Here is a 16,682-nt window from a genome sequence, read left to right as displayed (position 1 = left end):
TGTACAATCGTAGCCAGTGGCATCTGGTTTTAAAAGAGGCCGTGCCAATAAACAAGCTTGATACACCAATTTTGCTATGCACTATCGCCGGCTTCGGCTTCCAGTCTTCCTGTGATCAGAGGCTAAGGATGGTGATCGCTATGATCAACTGATGATATCAATGTCAATATTGGCAAGGAGTTGTCGCTTGAATACGTTATCAACTGATTACCAATTATCCTACAACAACTGGGATGATTACAGTTGCCGCCACTGAGCTGAATATAAAGGTTAGCCCAATGCCCGTCTTATCAACGCAAATGCCCTGAGCAATGAACGTTTGACCCCATCTACAATAACCAAAGTAATTCAGCAACAGCTCATTTCGATACGCATGTGACATCATGACAGCCGGGAAGTCCTGATACGTTCCCTTCAGTCTCATGAACATTCATATGGCGGCACTGTTTCTGATCTCCTAGCACGTCTGGCGACAACGACAGAAAGCTTGGCAGAGACTAGCCAGTGGTATTAAATCATCAAAACCTAACAACTGCATGTGATTAAGGCCAATCCGATAGTGCTACGGGAAAAAGAAACAAATGAATGAATAATGTAACAACTTATAATTGCTTCATCAATCAGACAGAGATCTACATGTATATCAGTATCCTAAAAAAAAGAGTTTCGAGCAGAGTTTTCAACGACGACATTATTAGCTCTATAAACAATATTGGGCGATTGTATTGTAAGTAGGAGGAAACCGGAGACCCCGGAGAGACCTCTACCTAATCGAAGGGAGTTGCCCTCTCTATTTCATGAGTGTACCGGGCCCGACCGGGAATCGAACACGAGACCTCAGAGGTGACGGGCGCGGATGTTTCAACTGTGCCACTCCAACAGTCACTGTTTCAACTGTGCCACTCAGACAGTCACTGTCCTTGTGGGTCCCGCGAATACTACGTGGCCGATTAGTGTATTTTAAATATACATTTAAAAAAATCACCCCCGTCTAGACCCCCGAAAATCGTCAAAGGGTTTCAATGAAAAAAATACTCGATTTGCAAATATCTTATCTAGAAAGTTGGGTCCCAAAATCATATTCTAGGAAAAACTAAACCGGGAGAATTTCGCCAAGTATAGTTTTCGCACATCAGCCCTGAAGGACTGTGACATTTACCGGTTATGGAAAGGTCTATAAGCATCAATTCCCATTGTTTTACTGTATTATTAAAGGGTTATCAGACAATATTCTTGGTGGCATCGACCCCAACGAAGAGTTTTTTTGGGGATTGATATTCCTAAACCGGCAAGAGCAAATAAGCTTATAATGCCGCGCTGTGTAACGAAGCGTGCAATGAGAGGCGGTAGATAAGTGTCTTATGGACATATACATGTACATGTATCGCACACTCATATTTCTGAGCTGAAAAAAATCATCGTCAGCTGCTACTGTGCCTCTTCATTCCCGTCAATATTCCATTATTGGGGCCGGAAAGGACATGCCTTGATTCTGCGACTGTGTCGTATCTCTATTTGTGTCTCGTCGTCGCCAACAACGCCATTAATAAATACTCAGTTATTGGTATCGACATCGGAATCACAAAATAATGGCCCTCAGCTGTCCTGGTATTAGATCAGTGACTTTAATTGATCCTCACTGGCATCAGCAACACAAGTTCTTGAAGTGGTGCATTGTGGAATGTAATTCTGAGGTTATGGTGCGGTCAACAGAAGTCACGCCAGATTTAGAACGAATTAAATGTCATTCGGTAGCAGATGCCAACAGATAGGAAGACCGCAAGCCACTGAACCCCTACATCAGTGCAAGGATGTCGCGGCCAACATTGCATGTGGTTTCTTGGCGGAAGCCGTTCGTTGGCACTGCGATTGCACGGCCGCTAGTCAAGGACACGGCGAGTGTGGCGGAAACAGTGGCACTATTAGCGGCGGAAACTGTACGCAATGGCTTTCAGTGCAAAATGTCTACATGGTCTCTGTATCAATACAGTCGGAGAACAAGCACTTCTAGGTGACTGCATACTTAAGGGCATAAACGCGTAACCCACTTCAAAGATAAATTCCTCATAGGTTGGAAAGAGTTTCATGACAGAAGAGCGTAAAGAACAACTTTCTGACCTGTCTGTGCGTTTTTGAACTGAAGCAAATTGCCATTACCTTATTTTGGCTAATCAAAGCCACAAATTTGAATATGGAAAGGGAACGAAAAACTATGAAACACGGATGCTGCCCACGAAGAGAAACTATTCACCATCAAATCGTGTTCGACCATAGTAGGGCGATATAGAACAAATTTTGTGTCTTATTGGTAAATTAGTCTCCTTAGTTTAGCGATTTTTGTCTATTAAGAAAATGGCCTTCTATAATGCCCTCGGCAGTAATAGCGATCCTTATTTCGTTAAAAATTCAGATTTAAGAGAAAACATGGTTGCAAAATTACTCACAACGATGTGGACATCAATGGAATTATTCAGCTACTCCAGAAACGTACCAAAAAGTCTGGACTTTTTTCTGAAATGTCGTCTATCGTGAATTTCTTTTTCGACTTATCAATGATTCATCATCAAAAGTTGGGTAATATATTTTTTTATCATTATAGACAGTCGCCCTAATCAGTCTGCCCGAATTTAAGCTGATCAATTAAGCTTTTAAATTGAAATTGAAATTTACGAGCGATTGATGACAGGCAAGCTGCATTAACAAGAAAAAGTCCCATTTAAAAAGGTTGAATTGGAACTTGGCTGTGTATTGTGAAGTCTATCATCTCTCTGTCAAAAGATAAATGCGCATTGTACTTGGGTATTTGAATGTTCATGCCACGCGTAAAGTCCAAGTTTGCTTGAAATAGATGGCAAAGAAATTATTTGATATTATTGCTTCCCTAATCTCCTACGGCTGCTGGCGAAAATATAAAGCAGTATCAAGCCCTGGGAGCGAACAAGGATGAGAATCCCCGGGATCATCGCATATGCACAGACTTGAGCATCTTCGCTTCATGGTCGACATGGTAGACATTAGAGCAAACATAATACATTATGCGGCTTCAGGGACAATGGAAACCAGAGGAAAAATCACATTTCACCGCGATATCTTACCAAGAACTTCGAAGACAGCATAATATAATTTCGGTATAAAGTTTCAAGTGCTCGAACGTATGTACAGATGCCCGAGAACGACCGGGTAAACCGACAGGTGGTGATTTTCATTGAGAATTAGATAACGAATACAACATAGTCGTTGGGTTTAATGCACCCGATATGTTCTTTAAGTTGTTTTAAATTTTCAAGTGTTAATTACTGAGCAATATCCAAGTACTCTACTCTGACAGTGCCACAGAGTGGAGTGGGCGTCAACTTGGCCAGAATTCTAAGCGCGAAATTAGGCACTCTATAATAGTCTAGTGCACTGCTTTGCGCGCCGACAGGCAAGGCAATGATTTATTGAAGAATGTCAATGATCAGGTGCTGGAGAGCAATTATCAATAGTCCAGTCCAGTCTTCAAATACCATACTGAACTTCCAGCGGTATTGCCTGCGTAGCCTCCGCCGCCGCGCGTTGTTAGCGTTGTCTGTAAGCTATTGAGGGTCAAGATGTCAAATACATGTACATGTACCCAATCAGGCCAAATCTGTCTGACCAAGATAACTAACAGTGAAGTTCTTGCTTTACACCGATGCGAGGGTATCCATTTTTTGACAATCTTCGGGTTAACATACATCTTATATGACCATCATGATCAGGGGGTCATTGCCGTATTGTCTACGACGAACACCCTAGCCAGAGGGCGACCTCAGCGAAATGTTCCTTTACGGCTCTTACGTTGACGAACTTTTCGGGTTCCTCATTGTCTTCGGAAGCAGCAGCTTCTTCGATGTAGTGGTGGGATTGCGCACAGCGGGGGTTGTTCACAAAAAATCAACTAGGGGTGCATTTGCTCAAATAATCGTATTATTTTTCCCCATCAAGGATAGTCACCACTTTGAACCGCCGACACGTGACACTTCTATTAAGTGTCACGACCCGCTTAAGTTGAAGTGTAACACTTAAATCCTCAGGTAACGTGTATTTCCCAAACCCAATCGGGCAGAATCCGAAAGATTAGTAAAATGACTATTTGGAACATGGAGTCCAACTTATAGTATGTTGCACGCACAGTGCGTTTTATTGATAACCTAAAAAACCTGCACATCAAGCATATTGACTTCATCATCATCTGGAGCAGTTAACTAATCAGAATTCTAATTAGCGAGAACATCTCCTTGCCGATTGCCATCATCAGAGCTTTGAAAACTCGATCTCAAAGTGAGGACAACTTTTCAGCGGCAAAAATAGTGGGTTTGCATGCATGCTTTACTTTCTTTGATAATTGAAAATCCTGCAATCCACTTACGAATCAAAGCGGGAGGCATGTCAGGAGTGCAGTTACTAGGATGCGGCAATCCTTGTTGCGAAAGATGTCATGGCTAATTAGCGAGAGGGTTCAAGGCAAGACCGGTATCCGTTACGTGATTTGATGATGCGATGTTTTACGCCTCATCGCTCACGATCAAAGGAATTGGGCACCGAAAGGTACATTATATACTAATAAAATGCATGTAGGGTACATGTATATGGGCCTATGGTCTTTGTGTTTATTTGATCGTGTTTGCCAGTAATGTTTTGTAACGCCAAGTCAACGCACACAGTGGTAAATGTCAGCGAGATCCTCTCTCAAAGGAGTAAAAATCGGTTGTTAAAGTTTCCGTTTGCGTCTGAACGAGTTCACTGGCCGCCTTCAGCAATCATTTTCAAAGCATATTTGGTAGAATTTAGCATTTCTTAAGAAAATAAGGTGCTACAATCATCAGAGGACAATTATCTGACAGCGCCTTGCTCGCTCTCTACGTAAAAAAGTAAATTTGTTGTAATCGAAACCTCCCCGCATTTTGATAAAAAGAAAGCGTCCGCCTTTTAGATTTCCACACAGTTTCATCAGGCATTTTTGTGACGAATTGTCATTCCATTACGCAGGCATCCCGTTGTAATTGTCGCCTCAGTAATAATAAATGCGAATTAGATGATTTTTGAATATCTCAGCTGAAACTGAACTTGTAAATGTCAAAGGCAATCTTGAAAATGGCATTATGTCAAGCTTCCCCTGTTTTCACTCAGTTCAGTCAATGGTTGTTTTCAAGAAAACAACGCTTTTTCAGAAGCGACAAAGGTTGTCTGATTACTCTTCTTTTTTTATTATAATGACCAGTCTCAGATAATAATATTGCTTTGATTGCACTTTTGTCCCACCATAAAACTAGCATATCATCCACTTTACGATAAATTGACACTAAAAATGACAGTCCAAAATGGTTCTAGAATTTTCTGTAATACTGGACGTGTAGCAGTCTTGAATGTCCACCCAGAAAGGTGTCCGTCTCTAGTACATGGTGTTGCATAGTTCTGTTTATCTAAACCAATGATATGCAATATCTCAAAGATTGAAATCGTATAAAGGGATCATTTGTCCCCGGGACACTCGCTCTAGAACATTTAAAACTGTCTCACATGTACTCGTTTCGTCATAACCGGTCTCAAACTATATTTGGTGTCTGCTTTTGATAAAATAGTAAATTTGGCACCGATTATAATATCAGCATCTACCAGCCACCAACCAGATTGCATTGATTCTTGGATGAGATATGTTTTCTATTCCGAGTTCCCCTGTACGTCTGAATAACAGAATTACGTCATAAAACCATGGCTCGTATTCTTCTTAATCCAAGCCCCTCCTCCAGTTACCAGGTTTGATCAGAAAAGATTTAAAACATTCAATATCCAACGTACTCTTCATTTTCTCAGTTATCAATCCAATTGGTTCTTTGTTGAGATGCGGCTCAGTTCCAATTCGATTGAAATACCAAGCAAAATAACCACATGCATTGAAGCGAGTATTATGTTTGAAATTAGATGGTGTTAGAAAACGCGTCAATGACATGATTGTATCACTGCGTGTCACTGGAATTACATTTGCTCTGGAGTCTCAAAGGCAAAATTGATGCTGTTTTGTGGTTTCTCAAGGTAAGACTTATAAGGATGTTCAAGATGGTAAAAAGTCGAAAACAGGATATTGAAAACTGCCTTTCCTGAACACAAACAGGTATAAGTAGTAACCTTACAGGAGTCCCATATAGGCAGGACCTATAGTGGTCCGGTTGATGGCCTCCATGTGTTTAATGTCCCCCGGGGAGAATCAGTGTTGCATTGAGTTGCGGAGTGATCTGATCCGATTTGTGCAGGAAAATCAAGAAGGCACAGGAAAAATAAAGGAAAAAACTCTTTAGAATTGCGTCACATGAAATTTGATTAGATGCATCTTGTAGCTAGTTAAATTATGTCGACAACATTCAAAATGAATTGGAAAAAAATTATCTTTAGATTTCCCAGGGGTGCGCGAATGAAACTGAATGTATTGTCGTTTTTCATATTGTTTCGATATTTGCAAAGAAACCAGCGATTTTATTTTATTTTTCTTTAAAATTCATTTTGAGGCTGCCCTTTATTCATAATCAATAAAAAGGTACAAATATCATTTTGAAAACAAAATTCTACATCAAAATCATTCTACTACCGCACGATTTCGCATATTTCATACATATGTGTTGCGGCCTGAGGGCGTGTTGTCTATCTATTGTTTGATATGTAAGACGCGGCTTGTGAAAAAAATGATTGACCACGGTGGATGATATTATAATTTGTGGACAGTTTGTCTGATCGTTTGTTTTTTGCTCTACACCTCTCATGTCCTTAGCCCGTTCGCCATGAACCTTAACACACTTACGTATATTGACTTGCAATTTCCCTTAAGGGGTCGACGAGGTCAATGCGCAAGGTCATAATGGTCAGACGTCAAGGTCATATGGTCAAACGTCAAGGTCAATATGGTCCAAATTATGCGCACGGGCTAACTACCACCAAACTAACAAATTATTTACACCTCACTCGGTATGTTCAGTGCGCCACTGGGGAGTTCAAAGGTCAAGGTAAAAAGGCACGGCCAAAATTTGACGTAAAAATTACATAAACGGGTTGCCTCCAAACTGATTATCCCTATCTCCACCAAAGAGGCAATGGACGCGGGTACTATTGCCCTTCGTGTGCGCTTTTAGGGAACATGGTCTAGTCCTCTTACACTGGTGAATATAGTGCCAATGTACTGTAATGTCGACAAATGTGTTAACGAGACTTTATAGCCGAGGGCATAAGGTTTTAACAGAAAATGGTTCAGTTCCAAGCCGAATCCTTTTTGCAATTTTCAACACTGATCAGAATGTACATTCATTACTCTTTCAGGTCGTGGTTCCATACTTTAATCATCAATCATGAGTTAATTGATGATGATGATAAACGCAACTGGTACATTCTCACATTCAAACTTATTCTATTTCTGCGCATGCAGAAAGCTTTATAACAAGTTGAACCGTCGTTAACTTAAATAAGACATGCTCTTGCTTGCGGCACAAAAATTATACAATCCCGATGGACCTATAAACAAGTTAGCACCACGTTTAATCGCATCATGAAGCCCCAAACCTGTCACGTCACTCAAAATGTTGCTTAAAATCAATTCTAAATTAATCATCGGAATAAAATCCAAGTCGCTTTGGGCAATGAACTTGAAAAATGAGACATCCAACTGGATGGTTTGAACACGATTTCTGTTCGATTCCTAACGGCATCACACCAATAGAGCTTGTTTTTATACAGCTGTTGGGAATTTCGTTGGAGAGTCGTCTTTCGATGCGCTTACGTAACAGCACACAAACTCATTCTCCGTGATATAAAATCTCAGGAAATGCTGTAAAAAGATGGTTTTTGATTTGCGGCGTAACTGGGATCGTGATTTTCTTCTTTGGGGTGTGCGGTGTTTGGTATACTGGATCCACTAACCAATAAGATCCCAAGCCCGACAATACCTGATTTTTTTCACTGGGTACTTAGAGTCAAAACAGCCGAACACAATAGTAGACCTTTCGCAGCCATAAAAGGGTGGGATATCTATTCAAGGGTTAACAACGTAATCGTCATGAATAGTCATGACTCTTCATCTCGCCCCAGCTTCGATCCCGTCTCCATGAAGGTTGCTATCAAAAGTATATGTGATCACTTACCCTCCCTAAAACCCAAATAGTGTCCAGGTATTTCTTCAAGGTGGGTAGAACGCAGAATATTCCCACACAGAAGTCGGCGAAGGCAAGATTGGCGAGGAAGAAGTTGGTGATGGATCTCATCCGCCGGCTCCGGAGGATGACGTAAATCACAGCAGCATTTCCTGCCAAGATAAAAAGAACAGACCGTGGTAAGTTTAAAAAATATCTAATTTACGCAAAAGAGAACGCCAAGCGTGAAACAAATGGTAGGGAAATGTTTTCGTTGGAATAAAGCTTGTGATCGTTGTAGCGTGTGCGGTTGGGCTCCATCTTTTTGCTGAAAGCATTACGCCCTCATTCTGATCTCGATCATGCCTCGCCTCGGAACTCGCCGACATAACTCAGAAGGTCTGGCAGATGACGGTCTGACCTTGCTCACTTCTTCCTCGAGGGCCATTTTTATTAGCTCAAGCATTAGCAAATACCAGGAAACCCTGAACATTGTTAGGCAAACAAGAGAAATCCAGAATAACCATGTGAAAAATCCAAATGCAATGAGCAATAAAAAGGATGCATTCTGTCATGGAAAGGAAAGGAGTATACGATGAAACGGTGGATAAAGATAAAAGGATTGAAACGTCAACAAAGAGAGACTGTTTATTGGGGAGAAAATTTACAAGCTTCGGCTACATGACCACACTCTTTTTTAAATGGCCTATCTCTACTATCAAAATATTCTTGGGTACATTTTTGAGACACCCTATACATTGAAATTAGATCTAGGACCCAAATAGCATATCGAATCAAGTTATCGCAGCAGTCTATCTCGTCTCCTTGAGACCAAGCACGCCTTGGAGGTAATTGAAGATGGAAAGCAGTTTCTGGCATATTTATGGAAACATCATGCTTTTTCAGAAACCCGAAGGTTTTGATTTTTTCTCGTCGCTGATAAATGAATGAATTATCTTTCGTAAAGCGCCTTCCCCACTGAGAATACGATGAAGCGCTCATACCCCAAAATTTTCTCGGAAAGTTTAGGTGTAGTTGTTTTGCAGCGGCGACTTGCACGAGAAAACGCTCTTGCAGTGAATTAGGAGTCCTTCTGAAAAAAAATACTCTACAAGAGTCCAGCTTTGCTTATGACAATAACTACCACCATTTAACAGAGAACACATCACACTGCTATACCGTTAATGTCTACTTAGCTCATGGTATATTGTTATGTTACCTCGTTATCGCGTGATCGCCATGACATATACGCCATTACATCCAATACGACAGAGAGAAAAGGACACCGTCCTATTGGCATTCCAAAATAGTAAATTCCGCGCATGGGGTCCGGCCGCGGTATCGTGATCACCGGTCATAATTCCTCATCCCTTCATTTCGATGAAGAGTGCAGCTTCATACCAATCCGTTATACCTGAGAGCCTTAAAGCCTCAAATGCTTGCTCATCATGAATTTGATATCGTCTTGTGAAGAGAATAAAACCGCACTTTGTTGCTCATTTGCAACGCAGCCGAGCGGTAGGTATTGACGTCTCTTCTACTTTTATTAATTGCCTTTGGTCCTAAGAAGCACACAAGTTTAATTAGGAGGCTTGAAAGCCCTCTGTTGATGAAAATATGAAAGGTTTTTTTAACTGGGTTAATTGCTATTTTTTAGTCAATTAATGACTTGTCAGAATCAGATTCCAAATCCTATGATTTCTTTGTCAATATCTGCGATATATGGAAATGCTACTGTGAATGTCATTTTGCAAAGTTCAGCGCCCTTCGAGCAGTGACTTCCTTTATTCGGATATACCATGTAAAAACTGCTGCTTACACCACAAAGTGTATGATTTTCCATAACCAAAAGGCATATATTTCTTAAAAGCCAGACATAATTCAACCTTTGTACGATTACAGATTATAATTAAGGCAGCATAGCAATTTGCAATCTCCGGCTGTCCCTCGCGACATCCTTTTCATACTTTCGCATGGCCTGCCCGAAATTGCGGGAATTGTTTCGGCTTGGTATAAATTAGGCAATGGACTAGGGTGTAACGAATAATGTATTGTCATTAGAATCAGAAAGCTCGACCTACATGGCTGTGCAATGGATATTAGTGTACTACAGTGTAGTATCTTGCACTTCTACACGTTATTTACTCAGATCTGTTTTGTACCCCCAGGTATATGGCACGGCTTAACCCGCCGGCCATGAGGGAATTCCTTTATGGCCCAGTGGTTGGCGCGTTGGCCCCAGAGTGGATTTTTAGCAACGTTGAGCGCGGTCAACATTCGGATCGGTGACCGGCGCGTACGACACATCTGGCAAACCTTCCCACGCGATGCGAGCTCTGGATTTGTAGTTCGGTACTGAGACGCATGAAGCGCTAAGTAGGATCGAGGACGATCCATCTCTGTCCGAAGGGGGAATGATGTATAGTACCCCCAGGTATATGGCACGGCTTAACCCGCCGGCCATGTGGGAATTCCTTTATGGCCCAGTGGTTGGCGCGTTGGCCCCAGAGTGGAAGTTAAGCAACGTTGAGCGCGGTCAACATTCGGATCGGTGACCTGCGCGTACAAGACAAGGTCTATAACCCATATTACGTTTTTTTTGCCATCTTACCGAATGCATTTTATCGTTAGTGTACTTACATGTACCCGTGAATAAATAACAAACTGAATATTAGGCTAAATGCAAAAATCTTTGTTAGATATGATCTCCGGTTACAAAAGATAACTTAAAATACAATCCACTTTCCAGTTTTTTTAATCCAAAAAGCTTCAATTTTTTTTTTAATGGCAAGCCTTTTTAGCAAGTCACTGAACTACCGGTACACCGACCGATGCAATAGTATTCCTTCGCTTAGTCGACGAAGAAAACAAGGCGTCTCACAGGTGCAGTCCGTTATGAGTAAGATCTGAAAAAGTCGCGGAAATCATCACAATTTCATAGTATTCAGCCATCGCCATTACCTCTTCCTGTATTATTTATAATATCCCTTAGGAAAGTGATCCTCTTGCAACAACGTCATCTCTCATCCTGCATGTCTTTATTTTTCCGTGTCTCTGTCAGACTGGTTCATATCACAAGAAAAATTGATCTGGATTCTCTTTTTTCGTACAGCGTCTGCTTCCGATCAATTGAGTTGGATAAGGGGGTGAATACTAATGGGTTACTGAGTGGAACAATGTTTAATATCGCAAATGCCGCATATACAAATCCCACATGATGATGATGATGATGATGATGATGATGATGATGATGATGATGATGATGATGATGATGATGATGATGATGATGATGATGATGATGATGATGATGATGATAATGATGATGTTGACAACGGCGATGGCGATGACGATGACGAAGACGACGAAGATAGTGATGATGGAAGTGATGATGATGTTGATGATGATAAAGATGAATAAGATTATCACAATGCGTCAGATGCGTGCGGAAAAATTAGAAGGCTCGCTGGTGGTATATATTTCGCCTACGTTCGACGCCTAGCACCTGTTAGACCGTACGTTAATAGGTTGGTTTCTCTTTAAGCACGTCTTCCGTAAGACCCACCCCACGGATCGCGTGCAAGCTAAACTTGAGGATTGCCGTTTTTGTCAGTCATTCGTAGTCATAATATTGCAGATGGGCGAAAGTGTCATGAAGAGGTCTCTACTGACAGTGTCTTGGAAAATGGTCACCCGTGAACATGGTGAACCACCTTTCAAGAACAGCACACATAAGCCTTTCGTGTTATTAATGAGAATGGCTACGGGGAGGGGTATATATCTCCTTAGTGCAATCAATGTTTTCCACTTGGTAATCCATTAGGGGTTGGAAACCAACAGTGCTCTTGACGAATTATTTCGCCCGGGTGGTTCAAAGAATATCCTCGATACAAGATTGCAATGGTATATTTAGTAACTACCGGTTAATATTCTATACCTGCTCAACCCGCACTTTTAGAAATAAAGGTTTTGAACTTTGGTTTTTCGGCCAACACAAATATGCAAAACGCACAGAGTTTCATCGAGAAATGTAAAACCCTCAAACTTTTTTTGTGTCTTAAAAAATATTTCACATTTTTTCCACTACAACGCTGAAAACCACACGGGGTGCCAGTTGATATTCATTTGTTTTCAAAAACTCAAAACCGTTTTTCCAAGAGTGCACCTTGACGCGTCATTCCTTTTACCTGTATTACCCTGCGAAAGACCACAAGACCACAAATTTATGGGTTTGTTTTTAAAAAACTAGGATAAATATAAGGAAAATGATAGGGATGATTTTGGCCGGTCCCTTGGTCATGGGTAGATCTATCCAGAAGAACTGTTAGGGCTATTATTTTTTGTCATATATCAACTCGTGTACAAGGTATGATAAGAAGCATAGAAACAAAATTGGTGGCAAAGCTAGAACAATAACAAACAAACTTGAACTTGAAATCCAATCAATAGTTCGCGCTCCAGAGCTCTGAACGATGCGGGCAAATCATTTACGAAATGGGCTTTAATAGATATGTACACCCCATCTTGGCAGTAACAATGACTTTACAGATGATCTGTCACTTTCATCAATGAGTCATCGAACCGGGGAGTAGAATAATGCATTTTTCGTGTACTTCGATCAATTGCTCAGATCTGATACCAGCAGATTATACCCGTCCAACAGCTTTACATAGAGATGTACATGTATTCATCTTTTTCCGGCTATTTTTATCGAACACGATCTACTGATACTTTTACCGACCTCAGACCAGTTGATTATTAATAATGTAATTACAGTACTACGAAATCAAAACAAAGGCCCAACTAGAACATGGTGACGTTACGACCATTGAACAACTCGGTTACACCAACCCAATGTATACAAACGAAATTACAACTTAAATGGCATCGAAAGAGCACGTGCCCATATCTATTTATAAATTTGATATCTAGAACCGGTCCTAGAACGGCAAAACGAGAGTAAATGCTCTAGATGACATAAGACCGCTTCGTTTACTAAGAGCCAAGCCGTAGAATGACACCATGACTATCGAAAGATTATGTGACGCCAACCGACTGTCTATCCAAATTGAATACGAAGGTCATCGAACGACCATGTACTAAATATCAAGGCAGCATCAACTGAATATTTCGAAACATAAATAGAGGCATTTTTTGACAAAATTCGCGATCATGACATGTCACCCTATTGCCTCGCGTCATTTTTGTTATAGGGTTTGACGAAACTGTATTACTGTGTATTGGCAGATTTCTTATGTTGTTTTTCAAGCACCTTAGTTCATAAATCAAATTACCGCGTTTGGGAAATCAATCTAATAGTCTGACGTATTAGCAATAAATGCTGTTGGTTGTCAAATTGACGTCAATATTTAGTCTCTGCTGATATGGCTAATGCCATATTGAAGTTAATGTTCAGGTAATGTTTAATAAATCAATGATATAAAACAGAATAGTTGCAGAGATTATGTAATTTATGTAGTTAAATGAGCATGATATTAGAGATAATGGGATGAGGTTAACATGGTAAGGTTAACTTTGATTTATGCATACCTTAATGGCGCTTTCTGGACCAACTTTTATGTCAATTGTTAGACTAAGTCAATGTTGACATTATTTCGACAAGTTCGTTGCCATTTATTTTGCTAGTGTAATAACCATCACTGGATAACCTTGCTAGTGTTAAAGAAATCCTATCACGAAACGCTTATAAAAATGGGGAACGACCCGGTTAAAACCTAAGGCGGGAATAAGCTTCCATTGATAAATCTTAGCAGTTTCGAGTTCCCCTCAGATAGTTGATTATGTGAGCTGGGCACCTTGGTAACTTTGCATAACGTTGCATAACAATACTGACTCCAGTCAATGAACTGAATGAGAGATGATCACCAATTTTGTTATTTTTATAAATAAAGATTTTTTTGCCGCGACCGAATCTCTTTAAAATTAAAATCGAGGCTATACCACCAACACAATACTTAGTACATGTCGTAAACATATCCAGGGTTTTCGAGATTGGCGCCAGAGAGATTACTTTTTATTAAAGAGGTACGCCTTTCGTAATTTACTGGTGGGTGAGGAAAACAGAAATGCAGTAATACACAATGCCTTAGTAAAGTTACTAAAGTAGCATGCATTCAAATTTGCTGAAATTCAGTAATTGTAGTATCATATCAGCATACATGTACACAATGGGAATGCTGGTTTCAGTACTTATTCACACAATTCGAAATGATCTAATTCTATTAAAAATTTAAAATTTTCAGGGAAAGGTGTAGGTCTTTAACACACTCAATCGTTTTAGAGAGCGTGTTGAAGTGCCCTGGAGAATGAGTTCTCCAAATTGCCGAGCATCTGTTTTAGACCTTCCCTGGATATATAGTGCTTCTTGAGGCCTGGGAAAATGACTGCCTCACGAGAAAAACATCCAAAATATGCGCTCTTTGGTAATTTTTTCAAAAGAAACTGTGTCCATCTGGTAACATGGACAATGTGTCATATTATGCACTAAATTTCGAGGCAAATCAACCATCGGGTTACTCTGTGGTGCACGCACAAAATCAATCCATGCATAATTCACAATTTGTTCGCTTTCCATGGGACAAACCAGCAGAGTGGATTTTTCTCTAAATTTGATGCAAGTCATGCTTGAAGGACGTTATAACCAGATAAACAACACTATTTCGTTGAAAGACCCAACAACACAGTTTCTCTAACTTTATTAAATAAAATTTGCTTTCCCAGGACTGGCAAGCTCGGCAAACTGGAAGGCCTGATAAGATGCTCGGCAATGTGGGGATTCTCCAGGGTGATTAGAGGAATAATGAAAACTAAGCTGCTGTGAATCATAAACAACAGAACAATATTTTCCTCAACATGACATCAAGACATCAGGTTACTTTAGGTAGCTGATAACAGAACCTCTCCTGTCATTTTCCAGATAAATAACAGCTTTGTGTCTCGTTCTGGTCGTGCGATTAATCTCCGATAACGCTAAAGGGCAACACGACCATATCGAGGGACCGTCTCATCAATACCATAAAGCCATGAAGTGATTTTTGTTCTTAGTGGGCGTACCATCGTACCATACCAGTGCACCTATCTATTTCAATGATTCGCAGAAATCATTTCTAAAACAATGTCTTCACGATTTTTCTTTTAAAGAAACACGAAATTTCTTTCAGATTTTTCCAATCCAAAATATTAATAATGTCGTGGTTATTATTTTCACAAATCGCTATTTTCCCTGAAGTCCGCGAAAAAGAACGCCCGAGAAAATTTGGCTGTTCAGTTTACCATGTTTAACGTATGGAACAAAAAAAAACACTATTTTATTCAAAAACAAAATCGAAATCGTCTTGACTTGACCCTTGTAGGTGTTATATAAACACAATAATTTTCTCAATTGCAAATATTTCTATGGTCATTCACATCAAGCTTAGAGTATACTCTAAGATCCAAGCAAGTTTTGGATTCGTTTTTGACCCGCCCCCTGTACACAGAAGTGACGCACCCATCTGGAAGATCAGATTACTTCCCCGGGGAAGCTATCTCTTTCACTGATGACACGCAATGAGAGGATAACAAAATGTACTTGTATGTCAGTGACCCCGAGAGGCGAATGACCCTGTCCGAAGGGTTTTTTGGGGAAAAGGGACTCATCTTGGTCTGTGAAGCTTTGAAATATTTCAGAAGTCAAAATGTAAGGTCGCGCGAATAGTTAAAGTGAACATGATTGACAGAGTTAGGAGCAACAAACTGTGCCGACGCGATTTAGTGGGTTGAGAAGAGCCTGGACAAAAGTGTGGCACTACTTGCATGTCCATTCATATTGATTACCTGGATCATTGCGTACTGTGGCATGAATGGACAGTGATGATGGATGGGATGGTTTTGCTCTTCGATGCATCAACACGAAGGGTGCGAAATGAAATCAAAACGGGGCTCCTTTTAGGTGCGACGAATCCTCGCAGACTGCGTGGACAAACCCCCCAAATGCCAAACGGCAAGGATCTCGCCTGGTACCGTCTAGCAATACGAGTTACACCGTAAGCCTAAAGCTACTCTACTTTGATTAATTTTTTGACGAAGGATCTCGCCTAGCACCGTCTTACAATACAAGTTACACCCTGAGGCTAAAGCCTCTCTGCTTTGATATTTTTTTAACGAAATTACTGGATTAATAGTTGGGATTAATTCCAATAATAATGATATTAAAAACGCCAAACAGAACCTCGTATTTCCTTATTTAATGTAAAAATATAGACCTCCAATGCAACTTTAATGCTAAATTTTTATTTAGTGCTGAATGAGATAATTTACGCAGAGAAAAAATTTGTGTCCAAAAATCTGACCAGGAACCGGGCAGTTTTTTATTCAGTAACGCCATATAGTCCATCATAATTCTACATTACCGTCGTCCAAAAAGCACATTTCCGCCCATGAATAAATTTGTTCCGATTGGTTTTATCAATAATCCAGGACGGAATAGTTGTCGGCTTTTAGACAGAATTTCCCCTTGCCAAATACAATGTAAGCGGATGCATTAAATAATGG

General features: G+C 40.4%; 1 protein-coding gene across 1 annotated transcript in view; it reads right to left on the bottom strand.

Annotated features, from left to right (window-relative positions):
- LOC135486534 (trissin receptor-like) overlaps positions 1-16,682 on the bottom strand; it is a 120,946-nt gene that overhangs the window by 3,612 nt on the left and 100,652 nt on the right. The window contains exon 3 of the mRNA XM_064769387.1: positions 8,145-8,305. Within this exon, the coding sequence (XP_064625457.1) occupies positions 8,145-8,305 (161 nt within the window). The remainder of the gene's footprint in view (positions 1-8,144; positions 8,306-16,682) is intronic.

Source organism: Lineus longissimus, chromosome 4 (assembly GCF_910592395.1).
Source record: "Lineus longissimus chromosome 4, tnLinLong1.2, whole genome shotgun sequence".
Classification (NCBI taxonomy): domain Eukaryota; kingdom Metazoa; phylum Nemertea; class Pilidiophora; order Heteronemertea; family Lineidae; genus Lineus; species Lineus longissimus.
This window is presented reverse-complemented; position numbering and strand designations above follow the sequence as displayed.